At 39.3% G+C, this 20,759-nt stretch overlaps 1 protein-coding gene across 1 annotated transcript; it reads left to right on the forward strand.

Annotated features, from left to right (window-relative positions):
* Positions 1–1,906: 1,906 nt before the first annotated feature.
* LOC135203773 (alpha-1-inhibitor 3-like) lies at positions 1,907–20,441 on the forward strand. The gene is made up of 27 exons (XM_064233742.1): positions 1,907–2,062; positions 7,882–8,117; positions 8,690–8,949; positions 9,394–9,510; positions 9,884–10,041; positions 10,170–10,266; positions 10,557–10,772; positions 10,972–11,115; positions 11,243–11,446; positions 11,593–11,772; positions 11,979–12,153; positions 12,671–12,832; positions 12,988–13,043; positions 13,462–13,522; positions 14,446–14,653; positions 14,756–14,984; positions 15,119–15,348; positions 15,517–15,599; positions 15,953–16,074; positions 16,579–16,729; positions 17,192–17,325; positions 17,672–17,776; positions 18,107–18,395; positions 18,756–18,907; positions 19,024–19,236; positions 19,489–19,893; positions 20,043–20,441. The coding sequence occupies exons 1-27, from the start codon at positions 1,998–2,000 to the stop codon at positions 20,079–20,081; spliced, it is 4,491 nt and encodes a 1,496-aa protein (XP_064089812.1). The 5' UTR covers positions 1,907–1,997; the 3' UTR covers positions 20,082–20,441.
* The last annotated feature ends 318 nt before the right edge of the window (positions 20,442–20,759 follow it).

Raw genomic sequence — 20,759 nt, forward strand, 5'->3', positions numbered from 1 at the left:
ATGTCCGGTAGGCATATCGTCCGTAGGCAAAATGTCCGGTAAGCAAACCGTCCATAGGCAAACTGTCCGTAGGCAAACTGTTCGGCCACGGCCAAGGGTAATGTGTGAAGCAGATGGACAAACAGTAGGACAGCAAGACAGGCAAACAGAATATGAATGAATCAAATCCCCTGTCAAGCATTATTACTCTGTTCTAGTCAACTCTTTGCTCGGCCCTTCCTTCAATGAGCCCTGTTCTGGACAGCTGCCAGAAGAAAGCTTACATACTTACCTCTTCAGATTTACTTACTGTTGAGCTAAGTTTTAGGACAGGGTATACATCTAGTACTTTGTTTTTGTGATAGCAGATAAAAATGAGCAAAAGTTATCCATTACCTGTACCACTTTGCTGAAAACATGCAGGTTGGACCCCTAGGTATTAAGGTACCCCACAGGTTTCACCCGGAGTTAACCCCTAACACCTTTCTTTCTGGTCTCTACATCTCACAAGAACAAGATGGTTTGAGGCATCGCAGCTGACATATCCTTGTGCTTGCAACCTTGATATCAATCCTGCAAGTCTAAGACGAAGATGGAGATTTCTGAACGCTTTTTATTCAGCCCTCAAAGGGTTTTGCCACATCATCACACTGACGCCTTTGGCTTGCTCACCTGGGAAAAACCCACGGCCTTGATGCTGTCCAAGTGCAATAGAAAGAAACGCAGCAATCTAAACCAACATAAATCAACTAAAACACGAATACACCCATTCAGAAACAACAAATACAACTCAGCAAGAGGGGGGAATAGTATACGGCACATTTAAGCAATATTGCAGCATCCATACATTCAAGCTACCAGCATCCAGAATTATGCCAAGTTGTCTTGTTCCACACTCTCTGCACCAGAAGGAATGCCAGATCTCTGAAGCTGAGGGAAGGGAGGGTTGGATGCTGACACTCAGCATTGGAAATAGCACGTGCTGACACAACAACAGTGCTATGACATGACACTCTGCAAAGGGAGTGCCACACATTCACTGACACTGCAACAGAAGTGCCAAAAACACGTAGGCTATTCACAAAGAGGGGTCGTTGGGTATAACTCCATCAACCTGGAAGACAGAAAATAAAAAAAACAAGAATGAATTTGCCAGTTACAAAATGAAACTTCTAATAAAAGATTGTAGTGCCTATTCAGTCGTCCAAAGTCCTACCAAAATGGCCTTAAGGAAGACTGCTGAATGGGATCTTCTTGCTCTGGTCTAAAGCATCATAACCATTATGAAGGGGAAGGGGGAGGGGGGAGGAAGGGGAAACGAAACCACCCCCACTTCCAGCTACTTGCTCAACCAGATGAATCATCTTGGGATGCTGCTGACATTCAGAAAAGAGAGCAGTATATATACACAAAAAAATAAAAAGATAATATGATCGTGTTCTCTGACGCAGAACGCCCAAGGTCTGTCTACCTGTCATGTTCTCCGAGTCTACCCTTGATTGGGAACTGTTATTTTCGCGTTCATGAAAAATAATAACAGCGACTGGAGAACGGAACAGCGACGAAACGACAACAAAGGAGCGGAGGAAACGAAGAAACAACTCACAGACGGAAGTGAAACGAGAAGAGAAAGTAATGAAGGATTCAGAAGTCAATCGATCCTCTTTCTGGAACACCGTGACGTCAGAAAGTAGGAAAATGCATATACGTATACCTATTTTATATTTAAAGTCTGGCACTGAGCGGCTGATGGTTTATAGGTCTCCTCACGGAAATACAGACCTCATCACTTCCTTTGTCCTGGAATTCAGCCCCTTTCCAGCTGGTTCACCAATGACAGGCAAGTTAGCTAGCTGATCGAGTGATGGTTATGCTGCGATGCGGGTTTCCTCGTGTGGAGGTGTCTGGCATCTCGTTTTCGGTCCAGGTCTAGGTAGGCTGCTCAGGTATAATAGAGCCACACGCGCACCTGTCCGGCCAGATTGCAGTTTGTGGTGTAGTGGTTTTCTTGTGCTGGGATGGCTTGTGCTCACAAACTGAGAGCACTCTTTGCTCTTGCTTGCCTCGTGAGTTCTTCTTTTGAGTAAGTAGAACATTTATATATAGTGATTAACTTAGTCTACGTTATTAAGATTATTGTTATAATATTCAATGGTTCAACGCACTCGTCATCTTTCTCCATTTCTAGTAAGTCTGCAGGAGATATTTCCAAATTTTTATGTTCGAAATGTCTCGCTGGCACAGAATTATCTCGTATTATCACAGATCACAATGAAAAAAAATACCCAAACTTTTCGGAGTTACTATTTACTAAGTTTTTTTCATGAAAGTAATTCCAAAAACGTGGAATTTTTCAAAAAAAATTCCCCCATACTAAAACCATTTTTATTTGTTATACCCGGCCTCCCAAGCCCCCCCCCACCCAGCCCCTTCTCTCTCCTCCTTCTCTCTCTCTCTCTCGTCTCTCTCTCTCTCTCTCTCCAAAAGCCGGTACTTCAAGTAGACGCGACCAATTCGTGCGGGATCTAATCACTACTTCCGGTCTTTAAAAAAAACTATTTACATAAATATTTTCTGTCGAATTCGCTCACAAAATCACAGACAACCCTCCTTCCAAATGTATCTTTAATAATATTCTACTCCAAATGACCAGTGTTGATATTATTTGCGATTTCCATGACCAGGTATTTCTGTCAAATGTATTTCGCAGTGTTGAGTACGAGCCCCTGGGGATTAATTACAGTCGTCCGAATAAATACCATTACTTAAAATTCTTGTTCAGGAGGTAAAACTGCATAGAAAAACCGCAGCTGCCATATTCTAGGCCGCCGTGGAACAGTAATATAGATCTACCCATGACCCAGTCATTTAAGAAAAAAAAACTATCACATTTCTAAGATAAACCTACTTGTCACTTTTCCCCTGAAGAGAGAAATGAGCTGCTGTGTGGGGAAACGAGTGACCAATCTCCTTGAACTGAACTTTTAAGAGGTAAAATGACGTGAACATTAGGTTCCTGATACGACGTCCTGTCAGAGAGAGAGAGAGAGAGAGAGAGAGAGAGAGAGAGAGAGAGAGAGAGAGAGAGAGAGCGCCAACTCCAGCGTTACGGCCTAACGATACTTACTTGGCTGGTCTACGGTCTAACGATAGACTTTCTTGGCTGGTTTCTGAGCTGGTCTATGGTCTAACGATAGCCTTTCTGAGATGTCTATGGTCTAACGATAGCCTTTCTGAGATGTATATGGTCTGACAATAGCCTTTCTGAGATGGTCTATGGTCTAACGATAGCCTTTCTGAGATGTCTATGGTCTGACAATAGCCTTTCTTAGAGGTCTATGGTCTGACAATAGCCTTTCTTAGAGGTCTATGGTCTGACAATAGCCTTTCTTAGAGGTCTATGGTCTGACAATAGCCTTTCTTAGATGGTCTATGGTCTAACGATAGCCTTTCTTAGATGGTCTACGGTCTAACAATAGACTATCTTAGCTGGTCTACGGTCTAAATATTCCCATTACAAGAAGGGTATAATATACACTGGCAGTAAGTGCATGGTACCTATATAAATTAGAAATGTCAAAAGGCGAAAAATAATAGGGGTCATGGCTTTGACATGATCTTCTTAAGATTCTACAACAAAACACTGCCTGAAGTGTAGCTCGTACAAGAAGAAAGTAAATTTAAAAAAAGGGCTAGGGATTCTAATATTCTGCGGCAGCTACGATACTGACGAGAAAACACTTCAAAGACAATTATGTAATATAAGAAGCACCTTATTTTGAAAGCATACAAGGGCCCGCCAGAGGGGGAATCATCCCTTTGGAGGGCTGTACATAAAGGCAAAGAGAACAAAGTTTAGGTTGAACAGGTACAATTATAGACCTACAAGTACCGTAATGACGAGAGTTACCCATCCGGGACTCTCTTAACTAGACTATGATCTAACAATAGACCCATTAAAAGTGGAACCGGTACAATAAGCCCAGGGGACAGTTACATAAATAGGCCTACACACCCCAAATATGGTACAAAAATACGAGAAGTGGTTTAGTGCTATCCATGAATCTTCATTACTAACGGTCGATTTGGAAATGCCAAGTGTGTGCATGCCCGAAGGGCAACAGGGATGTTAATGGGGGATTTTTACTTTTTTGTATTACATCTGGAAAATGTGGTGGTCGTAGCCATATTTCCCTGTTGGGGAATGGAGGGAAGGGGGAAGGGGGGAAGGGGAAGAACACCCATTTGAATCTCTGGCTCTTATCCTAATTATAGTGTGTGTATGTTTGTATGCATGTATGTAATGAATGTATGTATGTATGAATGTATGGCAATGTACGTGTTATGCCATTATTGGGCAAGTTTAACAAACGTGGAAAAAAGGGAATGAATTCTACAATCAAATCACGGTGAGAGAGAGAGAGAGAGAGAGAGAGAGAGAGAGAGAGAGAGAGAGAGAGAGAGAGATTCTGATCAAAATGCGGGATGTACCGTTTGTGAATAATAAAACCATGAGTCACACGGCCGTCAGCAGTTATGTAATGTCTCCTGTGCTTCTGCCCCCACCCCCCCCCACCCCCTCAACATCCCCGTGACAACACGAACATACGACAAGAAGAGAGAACAGTGAACATTGTTCTTGAGCGCAATTGTTATGTCATGGTAGAACAGCAGGATTGTTTTTAAATATTGTTCCTGTTATTGTAATTGAAATATTGTTACTGCAATTAAAATATTGTTACTGTTATTGTAAGTAAAATAGTTCCTGTTACTGTATCTGTACTGCATATTGTATTTAACAAATGGGTTAAAATTATAATTACTTTTCTTTGGTGTCCTAACTAAGACACCTGCGATGTCCTACCAAAAGACCGTAGGTTGTTCAAGGCGCTGGGGGTGGAGCGGGGGTGGGGGTAAACAAAACCTCCAAGGGTCTGTAGGGATCCTCTGTAGGACCCCTCAGACTTCTCTAGGAATCCTCTGTAGGACCCCTCAGGCTTCTCTAGGACTCCTCTAGGAATCGTTTGTAGGAACCCCATTGTCCGTTAGGAATCCTCTGTAGGACTCCTCAGACTTCTCTAGGAATCCTTAGTAGGAACCCCAGACTTTCTGTAGTAACCCTCTAGGAATTTCCAGATTTCTCTGGGACTCCCAGGACATTCCATAGGAACCCTTTGTAGGATCGTCCCCAAAGACCCAGTGGGGCTTTCACGTCCCTACCTGGGACAAAGGTAGGGAGGGAGGGAGGGAGAGAGGGAGAGAGAGGGAAAGAGGGTCTAGATAACCCTGTCGAACCCCTGGGAACCCTGGCCCCCTGGCTGGTATTCTTCCCCCTGTGCTGTGCAGGAAGGCGTGACACCCCGGAAAGAATTATTATATATTTTTTTTCCTTTCAAAAAAAATCCACTACAAAGAATTGGGTTTCCTGTTTGGACGCCGAGGCGTAAATATAATTGCGTGGAAGTAGTATTTAGATTCTAGTCTGGCGTCAGTCTATGCAAGGGATGTGTTCGTTTCGTCACAAAATAAAAACAATGGTTAGAAAAGGTGTTTGTTCTACTGGGTATTACAATGCATCAGTTACAATACACATTATTCTAATTGCTATTTAGCATTCGCAATTTTTCAAACTCCCCTTTAAAAAAAAAAGTAATTTACATTTTCACACGTGTCCATAAAATGACTTTCGACAGTGCGTGCTTGCAAAGCATAACTGCAGTTGAATAATGATTACGCAGCAATGTTCATCCTTGGGAAAACTCGTATAATGAAGCACATCGGAATGTTAAATAAATGTGGATACAAATCACTATAATTACCCCCATATTAACCAGCTGCATCAACCCACTTTCTCTCTTAAAGTTTCCCCGGTGGGTTGAAGGCAATAATGGCTGCATGACATTCGAGAGTCATATCAACGTGGAGGTTAAGTCGTCCACTCTCGATGCTGCACTCTCGTTTAACACCCCTCCTCCCCCCCGCCCCCCCCCCCCCTTCCAACAGCCATCTGTCAACTGAAGCTCGTGTCAAGTTGTATAATGTAAGATGTAGTACAACTTGTCTCTCCGCGAGTTGCAACACTTTTCCTTGCTCTCGGGAAAACTAGATTTTTCTGGAATAGAGGAACGATGACCCTTATGTAGGTCTAATTGAAAGTCGACTCGTCATGGTGAGCTTAAGTTTCAATATACAAGACTTCCGGTCTTCTTAATGTTATTATTAGTGGTGGTGGTGGTACTAGTAGTACTACTAGTGGCTGCTTGTTCTCTCGTTAGCCTGAATGTAGGCTAAATGAGTTAAGGAGGTAATCTTGTACGAATATTTGACCACAATAACACGAAACCATTAAGTGACACAAGAAGCATTATAAATTAGAGCATAAATCAATGAAATAATCAAATGGGACACGAAATTTTAAATAAATTGGAGCAGAAATCAATGAAACGCTCAAAAGACGCAAGAAATTTTTTAAAAATTTGAGCAGAAATCAAACGTTCAAAATACGCAAGAAATTTTAATAAATTTGAGCAGAAATCAATGAAACATTTCAAAAGACACAAGAAATGTTTAATAAATTTGAGCAGAAATCAATGAAACATTCAAAATACGCAAGAAATTTTTAATAAATTTGAGAAGAAACCAATGAAACATTCTAAAGACAAGAAATTTTTAATAAATCTGAGCAGAGACCAATGAAGCAATCAAAATGACGAACGACTAATTAAAGTAATATCTGAGCACAAATCGATGAAACGATAAAATGGCGCAAGAATGAAAAGTTGATAAACCTAGAGAATTTCAGGAAAATCTTGACTTAATATAAAAGGTTACTTTAGGTCTAACATTATTTCCGGTCGAGATTTTAAGAGAAAGATTCATTCTGAAATATAAGAAGTCTGCCCCCTACGACTGAATGTAGGTGAAACAGGAAGTCCTCTTAAAATGCAAACACACGTATTGGCGACTTAACAAACAACGATCATAATGAAACAAAGCACCGGAAGGCGCAAAAAAAAGCATCAGGGATTCCCGAGTACAACCGTCATGATTTAAAAAGCTTTGCTCGGCAGAGGAGGAGGAAATCGCAGTAAGACTATTTTTTTCTTTTTTTACAAATCACTTTGTTTAAACCACACGTTCTCTTGAGGCCAGGGTGAATGAATGAGGATTATTACGTTGAGTAACCTGCCTTTTACTCGCGTTTCTGTCTATTGTTTGTTAATGTCTATCAAGTAGGTCAAGCTAAGATGATGATGATGATTATTATTATTATTATTATTATTATTATTATTATTATTATTATTATTATTGCTGTGGTGGAAACATCCACATAGATAAGGGGAATCGAGCATGTTCTCGCAAGCTTGCTTTGTATATTTTCTAACATATATTTACATCAGTGTGAATATTCCGGATGTAATTCTCCATTTTAGTGATTATCATTATTATTATTATACTAGCAGTCATATGTAGACAGAAATTAAGTGTCATAAATTCGTACAGTAACTAAGTCTACGGGCACAACCAGCCCTGTTTCACGTGCAGAACGAGCTCCATTTCAGGGAATCCCTTCTCGCCCCAACCCCATTGGGAGGGGGTGGGCTGGGGAGGGAGGATGAAACGCCATTGTAAACCATCTTAGGGGTCCTCATTATAACCTTGCCAAATTTCATGCCCATCAGACCAGCCGTTTGGCTGTGATTGAATGACGGACAGACGGACATACATAACACCTATTATAGTAAGAATATTATTATTATTATTATTATTATTATTATTATTATTATTATTATTATTATTATTATTATTATTATTATTTTATTATTATTATTATTATTATTATTATTCTCTCAGAAATGGTCCAGGGAAGAAATTGTTAATCTTTAATTCTCATCCTACCAGGAGCTACGTGGTAACAGTCCCGAAGAAGTGGATTCCCGGTGGGGACTTGCAAGTATGCGTCCAAGTGAAGAACCCCGAGGCCCAACAGGGGAAAGTAACCGTCAGGATCCACCACGTACAACAGCAACAAAACCTAGAGGTCTTCCCACCACCAGACGGCGGATTTTCCTCTCCAATAGCAAGGGAGATCACCGCGAATAAACTGCTGACGGAGGGAGACATACAGGTTCCGCAAGGTGAGGTATTGGGTCCTGTGGCCGGAGCCACTGATGCTGGAAATTCAGCTACTCTTGCGGTGTACTGTAGGCATTACTTTTAAGGTTCTTTGAAGCATTCCTTTGGCCCCTAGCTGTAACCTCTTTTGTTCCTTTTGCTGTACCTCTTTTCATATCCTCTTTCTTCCATCTTACTTTCTACAATCTCCTAACAACTAATTCATAGTATAACTGTGAGGTTTTCCTCCAGTTACACCTTTCAAACCTTACTGTAAATTTCTGTTTCAGCATTGAAGGACCTCATATTTCCCAGTGCTTGGCCTTTGGCTTAAAATCTATATTTGATTCAATTCAACAAGTCTTCATTTGACTATCCCAGTCACAAGTCTTCATATTGCCCAGTCAAAGTCACTGATCAGTGACTTGCTAGACTTTTACCTACTTAGTTGCAAGTCTTCATGTGCAGGAAATTCAGTAAAATTCTGTAACTTTTGCCTAGTCACCATTCTTCTTCATGATAAGTATAATTGAGGATAAACTGATCCACTAAACTCAGATCTGTCTCTAGCTAGAAAAACCTGATAACTTTCCAGGCGACCAGCACCTTTGCAGCAACATTCCTCTGCCAGAAACCGAAAAGGAGACCCCGATATGGTGGCCAAGCCGTGACACCATATCCATCTCAGGAGTGCTTGATGGCACCACAGTCAACCACACCCGTGACATTGAGCGGCAGGTCAGCGTCAACAAGACGATTGTGCAGACCGACAAGTATCTGTACAAACCAGGACAGAAAGTCAGATTCAGGGTGCTGTCGCACTTTGGTCCACTAATGAAGATCTCTACTGAAGACGTGAGTTTTTATCACAAGGATGTTCCATGGTTTACTATAGATAGCATATGATCAGTTCACGGCGCAAGGCCAGTGTTCGTTTACAAGTGATGAATTTGAGAGTTCCTGAGTACTACCTGTCTTGTACGAATGATTAAAGTCCCTGCTTTGGATCCTATGATACTGCTCTGCTGTCCTATTCCCTATTCAGGCCATTGGATAGTATTTACAGGTGCAAATGCTTATTCTGGGGAACTGACGAATCATGTATTCCAAACCTGCCATATTCACTGCCAATCTAGTTTTATAAACTTATTCCTCTCAGGGGGGTACCTATCCATCAGGAACTTCTACATATGCTGGAATAAGCCTGTAGTTCCTTGCAACATGCATGATAGGGTCATATTTACAATACTGTACACCAAAAATATCAACTTGAAATTGCAATGTTTCCTTAAATTGCAGTACAGAGAGATATACGTCACCACCCCATCTAATAACCGCATTGCCCAGTGGTTGGATGTTGACAATTCCAAAGGCCTGGTGCATTTAGAATTCCAACTCGCTGATGAACCTGAGGAGGTACAGTGAATTTCCTTTTTCTTCTTTAATCTAATTTACTACTAAACTTGGTATTGATGTTACAAGTATTCAAGATTCAATTCCACTTTCATGTAGTCTAACATGGCCCTCTTCAAACTTTCCAATACTTTCATTAATTTAGTACTAGTGTTATTCATGATGAAGTTCACTATCATAAAACCTAACGGGGCCCTCTCCAAATTTTCCAATTAGCAGTAAAGTTGTTAAAGGTTCATGCTCTTCATAACATTAAACTCTCCAAACTTCCCAAATGTCTGGCTCCTTGTTTTGAACACTGGAAACAATAACATTCTACTCTCCATAAACTTCAAGTAGATAAACTAATCAATGATATTAACCCATCAATAAACAGGGAGTCTACAACATCAGACTGGGTAATGTGAATGGTGTGGAAACCGCAACTACTTTCGAAGTGAAAGAATACGTCCTGCCCAGGTTCGAGGTTACTGTGAAACCACCTAAATACGTTTTGGTCACAGACAGCAGCTTCACTTTTACTGCGTGTGCTAAGTAAGTTCATTTATTTCCATCTCGTCTCCTTTTGTATAATACAGTACAATTTGTTATGAGGCAGTTTTAAGTACAACTAAGTGTCCCTATACATGCAAGTTATGAAGTTACTTTCTTGCATTCAACAGGTACACTTTTGGTGAGCCAGTCAAAGGGAATATTTCTTGGGAGATCAACAACCTGCAAAGCTCTGGATGTCGATCAATCTTCACAAAGAATGACACAGTAAGGAAGATTTCCAATAGTGTAGTTGTCACCAGCACCATACAGGAGTTTATTATTATCAATGTCAACCACAATTCTTGACATCCCATTAAACCCAAGAGCTAGGAATCTGTGACAAACTTCTTGCCAACAAACTGAATAAACAACAGCAGTGGACTTGAAATACTTTGAGATACTATACTTGTATGATTTCAAGGGTAGTATAAAAATTAAAACTTCTTTTAGAATACACCCTAATTCTACAATTGTTCCTTATTGTTAATGATTATTAAACAAACACTATTTTCCAGATTTCTGGCTGCAGCGAGATAAGAGTCGAGTCTAATGACATTCGAGTGGCAGACTGTAACGTTTATAACATCAGGGCAAAGGCTACAGTGGCAGAAGAGGGCACTGGAGCAGCCGAGGAAGTCACAGGCGATGTTGGGGTTGAGAGAAGGGCAGTGATTTTTGAAACCATTTCCCAAGATGAATTCTTGAAACCTAATCTGCCCTTCACGTTGAAGGTAAAGCCTATAAGTTTTGGATTAACTAGCAAATGTGCTTGTATAAAAGTGGTCATATGAATATACTGACCTGGACGCCAACAGTATTGCATAATGACTTAATTATTCATTAGTTTAACTAGGTATTGGTCTATGAAATTCTCTACATCCTGCAAGGAGACGTACAGCGAACTTATCCATTATATTTGTTCTTCACTAGGTACTGGCTAAATTACCTGATGGGACCCCTGCTAGTGGTGAACTCCTTGAAGTCTGCCATGGAGGATCTTGCAATAACATCACTACCCCTTCAGATGGCATTGTCAAAGTTTACTTAACCAATCCTCAGAGTAGGAATGTTGTTGTGAGTAAAGAGTAGTTTGCTTCCATTGTATTGCATAAATACTAAGTATATAAAATGCTAAAAACCTTATTAACATTAATAGTTTTCCACGAGAAGGATTCTAAATTGTCTGATTTTTACCCACTAGATCAAACGTCTGGCAACCAGGGCACTTCTATTTGAAGATAGTTTTAGCCACACAGTGAGGAGGTTTTACTCTCCGTCCAACTCCTCCCTTGTCATCCATGCTGCAGATGAAACTATAAACTGCACCAGTGGTGAGGACACCAGCCATACACTGAAGGTCCTGTTTGCGTCTGTTCGACAAAGTTCTGCTCTTCTTAATGTTCAGGTAAAGAATTAAAAAAATTTCTTGGGGCTTTTTTCTCTGATCAAATGTATTTCCCCCTTTTTTTTGACATCAGTGAATCCCAGTGGTGGCTTGTGGTATTTTCAGCTTTACTTCTTGAAATCTAATTTATTCCCTGACACCAACAGGTGATGGCCAGAGGAAAAATTCAATACTTCAAGTCTGAGAGGTATGAACTGACTCCCTCTGACTTACCCTTTGAGGAGGACTTCTTCGTGGAACATCTTGATCCTGAACCAGAAGATGTTGTCACAGGCGTCCTCAACATTCCACTCGCTTTGCCCTCGACGGCATCACCAAAGATAAAGGTCAGAAAACAAATGAGTCTACTCACGTTTATAACAGCAAATAATGAACAGGTGTTTGTTTATACCCATTAATACTCAATTTTTGCTCATCTAGAAGTGCTAACTTCAGTAAGCAATGCCAGAAAGTACTAAGTGCACTAAGTGTAATTTGAGACGCGGACGTAATCTACGAAAGCCCTTCCAAACCTGACGACCTTCTTTTACAGGTACTGGTATGGTACATAAGGGATGATGGTGAAGTGGTCTCCGACGTGAAAGAGATGACCGTAGAAAAATGTTTACCGAACAAAGTAGATTTCACCTGGTCCACCAACAGGACCCAACCAGGAGAGACAGCCTCTCTGAAACTGGCTTCTGCTCCAGATTCGATTTGCAGCTATGGTTAGTTGTAAAAGCCCCTCCTTTTCAAACTACAGCACCACCCACCCATATACTCAATATCCACAGCATTTTGTTGGATACATAATCATAAATAAAACCTCCCTGGTTTTATATAGTTTAAACATAAAATCATTAGTCCTATGTCATTATCAGTCTTAAATCCAGTACTCCATAATGACTTATCATTACACTGTTCAATCTTTTAACATGTTTACCACAGACTAAACAAGACTGATAACAATTACATCCAGTAATCCTGTTTTAACTTCAAAATTTTTTGTATAAGAAATTCATCTGAATGGTTCCTTACTTTGTACACATTCACTAGAAATTCATAAAAACCAAAGAGTTTTGAACCTTTCTCTACAATCATTTCCCATAAAAAGACAATAAAATTAATCCAAACCCTTTAAAATACAGGACTGTATTCACCGAACAACACAATTTTAAACATACGTACGAGGAAAGGTGAGAAATGAATAACTTTTTATTCTTACAAATTTCCTTGAACCAACAGGGGTTGTGGACAAGAGTGTGGAATTGGTTTCACCCAGGCAAGACACTGTGACTGTCGACAGCTTCTTCCTGGATGACTTCCGTTACAACCTTCAGCCCTGGACTTTCCCACAGGTTGACGACTACAATTACTGCAGGAGGCAACTGCAAGTCGATATTGGAGGTATGCTGACAGTTTCAGATGTACTAATGATATAATTGCAATGCAAAGAGCATGATTTCTCTGAATGTTCTCTCATGGAAATATGGTAAAAGCTGTTAATATATGTGTATTAAATAATCCTCTGTATCTCATATGATCACCGGTTAATTTTACAGAGGAAGGAAGATACAATTACTACACAGATTACGTTGACACCCTGCACATATTTGACGTAAGTAGGAATTTAAAGAAAAGATTCAAACTGTACTTTCAAAAAAGTATGTAAAGTATACATTATCAAATATAGTTCTTGAATGTGAAGCAAGATCTGGTCCCATAATATAGACAATAGATGTTAGGGGTTCCTCGTTGGACGAGTGGGTTGTGTGCTCGCCTACCGATTTGCGAGTCTTGAGTTCGCTTGCCTGCTCTATCAAAGCAGAATCAGAGGAATTGATTTCTGGTAATTAGAAATTTATTTCTCGATATAATGTTGTTTGGATCCCACAATAAACTGTAGGTCCCGTTGCTAAGTTACCAATTGGTTCTTTGGCACGTAAAAATATCTAATCCTTTGGGTCAGCCCTAGGATAGCTGTTAATCAGCTCAGTGGTCTGGTTAAACTAAGATATACTTAACTTTCTTCACAGCAATCTGGCCTTTACGTCTTCACGGATCTGAAACTGGAGACCAGGCCCTGTGTCAGAGAAGGTAAGAATTTCTCGCCTTGTAACATAACATCATTCATGATTATGTTCAACAGGGATAGACTCCATTTTAAGATAGCTTAAACCCAAGTGCATGGTAGCAGGAGAGAGAGAGACCTTGGATGCTGGTCACTCGAAGAAAGGGGACTGGTGTACAAAGTAATTGTTCTCAGGAGACTTTATCTATCTAACCCAACTCATATTTGTCAGTAAACTAAAACCTTACTGGTTTCCCATAAGATTAGAGCAACATGACCTTGTAAGCAGTTTGGTTACTTATTCTACACTCTAAAGAGACCTGCTTTTTACAAATATGACTGAAGAGATCTGTCAATTTTCATCAGATGACAGATTTCTATTAATTAACAAAGAGTATATTCTACTATCATTTGGGTCCTAGCTCGAATCTTATCCTGTTGAACTGGCTTCCTATTAGCTAAATTGCATCAGTGCACAACTTCTGTCTGCAGTCCTGTATGTCTGTGGCTAGTGTGTGCTCATTTTTCTCCAGAGCTTAAAAACTGTTTCTAGATACCCACACTGACACATTAAAAATAAAGACTTTCATTTCCCTTTACTATATTAATATGAAAAATCTTGCTGGCAGTATTATTAAAGCTGGAGATGATATTAGTAAACTTTAGACTGTTATGCAGTACTACTACATTGCAGACTGTAATACATTACTACATTGTTCTTTGAACGTTCCTTGAATGTCTAATTTGTTTATTGAATGTTGAATTTGTGTTTTTCTCATTTGAGTTTTTGGAAATGCAATTCATAAATACAGTAAGGGCTTCTAGGCTTGTTCCATATACGGTGCAATTTCTCAGTAGTATCGATTGTTATTGCTGAACTTGACAACACAAATGTGTCTTGACAAAATTATTCACAACGCTAATACATTTTCTTCTAAATTTTCTCCAGAATTTGAGAATCGCTTCTTTGGCAACAGAATTTTCTTTGGTTCCGGTGGAGGTGGTGCTAGTTTTGGTGGACCTGCTCTTGAAGCTGCCCCTCCTCAATCATTCGCTGACACTAAAAGAGCTGGACCACCAACTCCTCCTTCTCAGCCAGGAGAAGAACCAAGAACAGACTTCCCCGAAACCTGGCTCTGGGATCTTGTGGTTGTTCCGTAAGTGTAGTCTTGATCTTCTTGGTATAAAATAAGTTTATTAGGATAACTTAAGACTGACATTAAAAAAGTACACTAAGATTGACTACATTTTCTCCACAGGTCAAACGGAGTGCTTGAACAGAATGTTGAAGTTCCAGACACCATCACGGAGTGGGTCGGTAAGGCCGTGTGCGTTCATCCAGAGATAGGAGTTGGCGTATCAGAAAGGGCTTCTCTCATCACCTACACCACCTTCTTTGTGGACCTTACGCTTCCTGCTTCGATCAAGAGAGGAGAAATTCTACCCGTCAAGATCTCCGTCTTCAATTACCTTCAGCAACCCTTGCCAGTGAGTGTGTGGAATCAAATATTTTTCTCTTTCATTCCTCAAACTTCACAAAACTGATAATGAATATACTCTTGAGTAAATGGCAAAAACTTGTCACTTAACAGCTACTTCAGGCATATACTTGATCCATTTAGGTGAGGGTCATCTTGGAAAGCAGTCCAGAATACGAATTCATGGGAGAAGACAGTTACAGCAGCATGCCTGCTGGCCAAAGACTGTCCTGCATTGGATCACAGGAAAAGGCGGTCCATACCATCAAAATCAAACCTACCGTCATTGGAGAAGTGAATATGACTGTCAGGGCCTTTGTAGATACTGAAACCCCTCTGTCTTGTGGGGATGGATCTGTTAGTGTTGACAAAAGGTACAACCAAGCAGTATTCAAATATTCATGCATTCAAATGTTGAGGTGACATGGTGATAAAATCATTAAAAATATATCGCACAAGCCTCAAGGCAATTATTCTTATTATGATGAAGTTTATAATTGTATATTCTAATTTGTGCATAATGAAAATATTTCCTTCACTAGGGATGCACTCATAAGGCCTATAACAGTAGAGGCCGAAGGCTTTTTGAGAGAAGAGACCTGGAACAAATATATCTGTGCCAACGGTAAGCTCAACTTGTATTCAGTACTCTTGCCCATATTATTGACGAGTCTATCTCCGTCAATACTTAAAAAAATGTTTTTATACAGGAGAGAAAAGTTTTGTTTTGTTTGCTTACTTTGGGAAAAAGCAACACGAAGGCGTTCTCTAAATAAACATTATTTAGACAGTAAGGCTATCTTTTAGAGTATGTCAACCTTTAACCTAAGTCAAGGATGACAAATGGTTTTAAATTCATTCGGATAATTTTGTTGATAAACCGTTATTCTTTCCAACATACATAATTCATCTGCAAATACATATATCATAAACTGGATCTCCATTTAAGAGGACACTTTTGCCCGTTTCACATTACAGAAATAGCAGGAGGAGAAGACTCCATTGAAACAACACAGCTGATCGTACCCCCTGGTATGGTGGAGGGATCTGAAAGAGCGTGGGTCACTGCAGTTGGAGATCTCTTGGCCATTTCTTTGCAGGTAAGACTTTGCCTCACTGTTCTTAACCATTGTTTCTTATAGCCAATATAGCTTTGGAGTAATGAAGTTTGTTGCTAATTCTATGGTAACCTGATACTAAGGCCATTGTTCTACAAGGGTTAACTCAAAAGCAAGTACCTATATCTCCGTGACCTAAATAAGAATAAAATCATCGGTCAATGCTTGCAGCACCCTAAGGGGATGCTTTTGTTTACACAACAAATGCCCTCAGAGGGTAACTCTATGAGGATTTTTCAGGAATAAATTTTGGTAACTCGCCTGAAATCTTGCCATTACTCCGTTAGGAACCCTACTTCTACACAAGCATAAATGTGATTGCTGACTGATCAGTGACATTAAAACTGTTTACTTGTATTATTTAGCTTCCTGAAATACTAGTTGAATAAACTTAAGAAAAAAAACTTGCCATCAACCAAAATGGCTAACTGGAAGAAATTACAAAAACTTACTCATCACTAATGATCAATTCCTTTTCGATGACAGAACCTAGGGTCTCTCATCAACATGCCTTACGGGTGTGGTGAGCAGAACATGGTGAACTTTGCTCCTAATATATTCATCCTGCAGTACTTGAAAGCCACAGATCAAGAGACTCCAGAAGCAAAAGAAAAATTGCTTAGATACATGAACACTGGTAAGTTTAAGTTGTTGCAAATTTTGGTATTAACAGTAAGAAATTCCTACAAAGTAAGATGATCTAACCTAATCCACTAACAGTCACTATGCTGCCATATGGTGACAATTTTTTTTTTCAATACTGTAAATCTTAATTTGTGTTGGTCTATTCACAACTTGTAAGCCTCAACTATACTAAGGGTCCATACAAACATTTTCTGGCAGTCTATATTACTTTTACTAATGTTAAACTTTTCATAGCTCTGCAAAACACAAAAATTCAATCTTTGTTGGATAGCAGTAGTAAACCAGTCGTAATCTCTGAAAAAAACTAAACCAGTCCTAATATCTTTTAAATAAGTTACTTGACCTTAAGTAAATGTACACTTGGCCAAACTGACACCTTGACTTAGCGACAAGTTTACTCAAGTTTACAATGATAATGTTAGACAAAGTCTACACACCTCTGTGTATATTTCAGGATATCAACGCCAGCTGCTGTACATGCATCCAGATGGTTCCTACAGTGCTTTTGGCAAAGCTGATGACACTGGTTCTAACTGGCTCACTGCCTTCGTCCTAAAGTCCTTCGCTCAAGCAGAAAGATTTATTCCGGTTAGTGAAGTCTACAAATCTGAATTCATTTTACTTTGATTTTTAGTTTGTTCATTTACTGAAAGCCACTTCAATTGTGGGATTAGTAACTTTTTTTTTATTGCATTTGTTTTACAGAAGAATCTTTTTTAATCCAGAGTAACATACTGTAATTCCTGTAATTACACTAAAGACTTTAAAAATGGTCAAAAATTTTTTCTGGTAATATCACAGAAAATGTGTCATTAACAATTATTTCTGACAAAATTCAGTCTCAAAAGGTTTCATTTTAATGTAAATACTTCATCTGATTAGACTGACAGATATACAGTCAATCTTGACATTTACTGTACCACAATACTTTCAGATTGATAAAAACACTCTCAATGTGACTGCAACATGGCTTATCAATTCCTATGGTGAGGGCACCTGCGCACAATCCATTGGAAAAGTATTCCATAAAGGACTGAAGGTAAGTCTTCGTTTCCTGCCTGCTACTGATAGATCATTGGTATCTGATGACAATATAACACCAGTGGTGGATTAACCAATAACAAATACGGTTTCAACACAACAAAGTATTTAAAAGATCATGAAAATGACAGGAAGTTGAAAAGTTGCCAACAACAAAAGAATTATGAAAAGAATAGTCCTAAAACTCATTCTGCAACAAAACACTGTCTGTCTCTAATTAGAACAGAACAGTTTATATAAACTTTTATCAAAGGAATATGAATTCATATGTATGTAACCAATGCTGAAGGTACTGGTATAAAATAAATTTTCAAAAATTATTCCACAGGGAGGTCTAGGTACTGGAGAGACCTCTGGTGCTCCACTGACAGCATATATCCTGATATCTCTTCTGGAATCTGGAAGCTCCACAACAGACCCCACAGTGCAAAAGGCTCTGAGGTGCCTCATTGAAGATAATTCTGGAGACTCTTACACTCTGGCCCTTAAAGCCTATGCTCTGGCCCTTTCTAAAATCCCAGAGGCTCCAGGAGTACTGCAGCAATTACTGAACCAAGCTACAGTTACCAAAAACTCGACACACTGGGAGCTACCAAAAGGATCAGGAGTCTTTCCAGGTAAGATAAATATGGGGTGTCATTTTCGGGTAATAAATGCAGACCTGTGTTTTACTTCTCAGTGGAACACTTAGAATATCAAAATATCAAACTAATTTTTTTTATAAGACTGATTACAATATACATTAAGTATGTAAAATGTAAGAATTTCATTTGCAAAATACTTAGTATAACCCTCCATTAACAACATAAAATCTATATCACTGTTAGAGAATTAATTTCACTTAGTAAGAAATCCAGTGATTTCTTAACATTTTATATATTAAATGACCTTCAAAAACGCCTGAAATGATCTTGTGCTGAAGTGTCACGGAAGTTTTCACCTACTTATCTATATAGTATTGCTATTTTCTCCTACAGAAAGCAGCTCAGCACTGGAGGTTGAGACAGCAGGCTATGGCATCTTGGCCATGATGGCCACAGATCCTAAAGCTTATGAACAACAAGCAAGAAAAGTGGTCAAGTGGATCACCACTCAGAGGAATGGCAGAGGTGGTTTCTACTCCACACAAGTAAGTGAATGCTCCACTAAACACAAGTTTCCTTTCTAATGTGGTACTGTACATTACACTGAGCAAGACTCTTTAATGTTACAAATTACTCAATTCTTTGTATTTTTCTCTTTCAGGATACAGTTGTTGCTCTTCAGGCTCTGGCTAGTTACGAATCGACACAGTTCCAGGGCGACTTGAATGTGAGAGCTATGGTTGAGGCTAATAATTTCCAGCACACGTTCATCGTCACAGAATCTAACAAACTTCTATATCAAGAGGCGTCTTTGCCAGTCCTGCCAACTAATGTTACCTTCAGGATGGAGGGTCAAGGTTGTGCACTACTTCAGGTGGGCATAAGCAGTTTTTTTCTTATTTTTTAAATGGTAGGGTATTATCATCATTATCATTTTTAGATACATAAAAAGGTTCTTCCTAATGAACACCATATTCTTTGGAAGCTTGAATTGTGGCCAGTTCCGTATTGAATAGGGTTCATCCTCTGAATACGTAAAAATAATCAATTGTCTTCAAATGTGACAAAATGTACCTGAAAACACCAACATTAATGACCATTTAAAATGTATCCTGTTCGTTTCCAGACTGTCCTCCGTTACAATGACCCTGAGCCTGATGCTAGTGATGCATTCAGCCTGAGAGTGGACACCAGAACAGAGCAAGATCCTTTCTGCGTGACGAAACGTATCTCGGCCTGTGCTGACTACCTGCTACCTGACGGAGCTTCCAATATGGCTGTTATCGAAGTCAACCTCGTTTCTGGTTACATACCGGAGAAGGAGGACTTGAAAAAGTTGGTGAGCAATAACAGAGGCATCATCAAACGCTACGAAGTCGACGGGAACAAAGTCTCCTTCTACATTGAAGAAATCACAGCCAACGAAGTCTGCGTTAATTTCAGGGTCATTCGCCAAGTGAATGTGGAAGATGCAAAGCCAGGCTCTGTTGTTGTTTTTGATTATTATCAGCCAGAATTCTCCATAAGCAAGGTATTTACTGTGTTTCTCTTTGTTTAGCCTGCTTTATTCAAAAGTATTCTGATAAACTTCATATCACTTTCTTTTGTACTCATGACTTTCAGTACCTTGTCTCTTGAAATGATGTATGTACTTAACAACAACCTTTTCCCCTCTTACAGGTGTATCAACTTCCTGATGCATCCCAGTGTTTCAACTGAAAAATCCTGAGGATATCCACCCTAGGAAAAATGATCTGCAAAAGGCATTTATACTTAATTTAAAAGGTTTTATGAACTGTTACAAATATTTTATTCTTCTGTGAAGTATACTAAGGAGTTTTATTCTAAATTAAAAATACATTACGTACTACCAAAATACATGATATTTTAGATTAAACGCAAGTTTTATTTTTTTAACAATCTCCTGAGCACTTCTCTTATGTAATCTGGCTCTTTAAAACTGATTTCTGAGAATTTTAACCAACAAGAGGTCCATATTGATATGAAAAACCCTCAATTTGTGTATGTACTCCATTCACCGTTCATTACTGTATTCTAATATTAAAAATTTATCACTTCTTCAACCATTTTATTTGTCCTACAACCCCTGAAAGCCATATCTTAATGGAACATTGTTTCAAGTTTTTTATGTACAATTTCCGAGGATGATTTTGAGACTGTCGAGAGGATGGGGTGTATCTGCCGCAGTACTGTACTGATGTCACCCATGATGTCCCTTTAGATTACAGCAGATGTATTCTTAGACTATTTGCTTTAACAAGACTCAGGATCTTCCCAACAGTCTTTCCTCTGTTGAACAATTACCAAGTCCCTCAACTGACAGTTTACAATTACTTAACCCTCTAAGTGCCCTGTGATATTTCAATCCTTTTCGTA

Source organism: Macrobrachium nipponense, chromosome 36 (assembly GCF_015104395.2).
Source record: "Macrobrachium nipponense isolate FS-2020 chromosome 36, ASM1510439v2, whole genome shotgun sequence".
In the NCBI taxonomy this organism is placed as follows: domain Eukaryota; kingdom Metazoa; phylum Arthropoda; class Malacostraca; order Decapoda; family Palaemonidae; genus Macrobrachium; species Macrobrachium nipponense.

Bases quoted from the DNA above. Each gene is read 5' to 3' on its own strand.
- LOC135203773 (XM_064233742.1), top strand. From the start codon at position 1,998: ATGGCTTGTGCTCACAAACTGAGAGCACTCTTTGCTCTTGCTTGCCTC. The intron at 2,063-7,881 runs GTAAGTAGAACA...TCATCCTACCAG, and splicing joins CTCGTGAGTTCTTCTTTTGA to GAGCTACGTGGTAACAGTCC. The intron at 11,116-11,242 runs GTGAGTAAAGAG...TTTACCCACTAG, and splicing joins CTCAGAGTAGGAATGTTGTT to ATCAAACGTCTGGCAACCAG.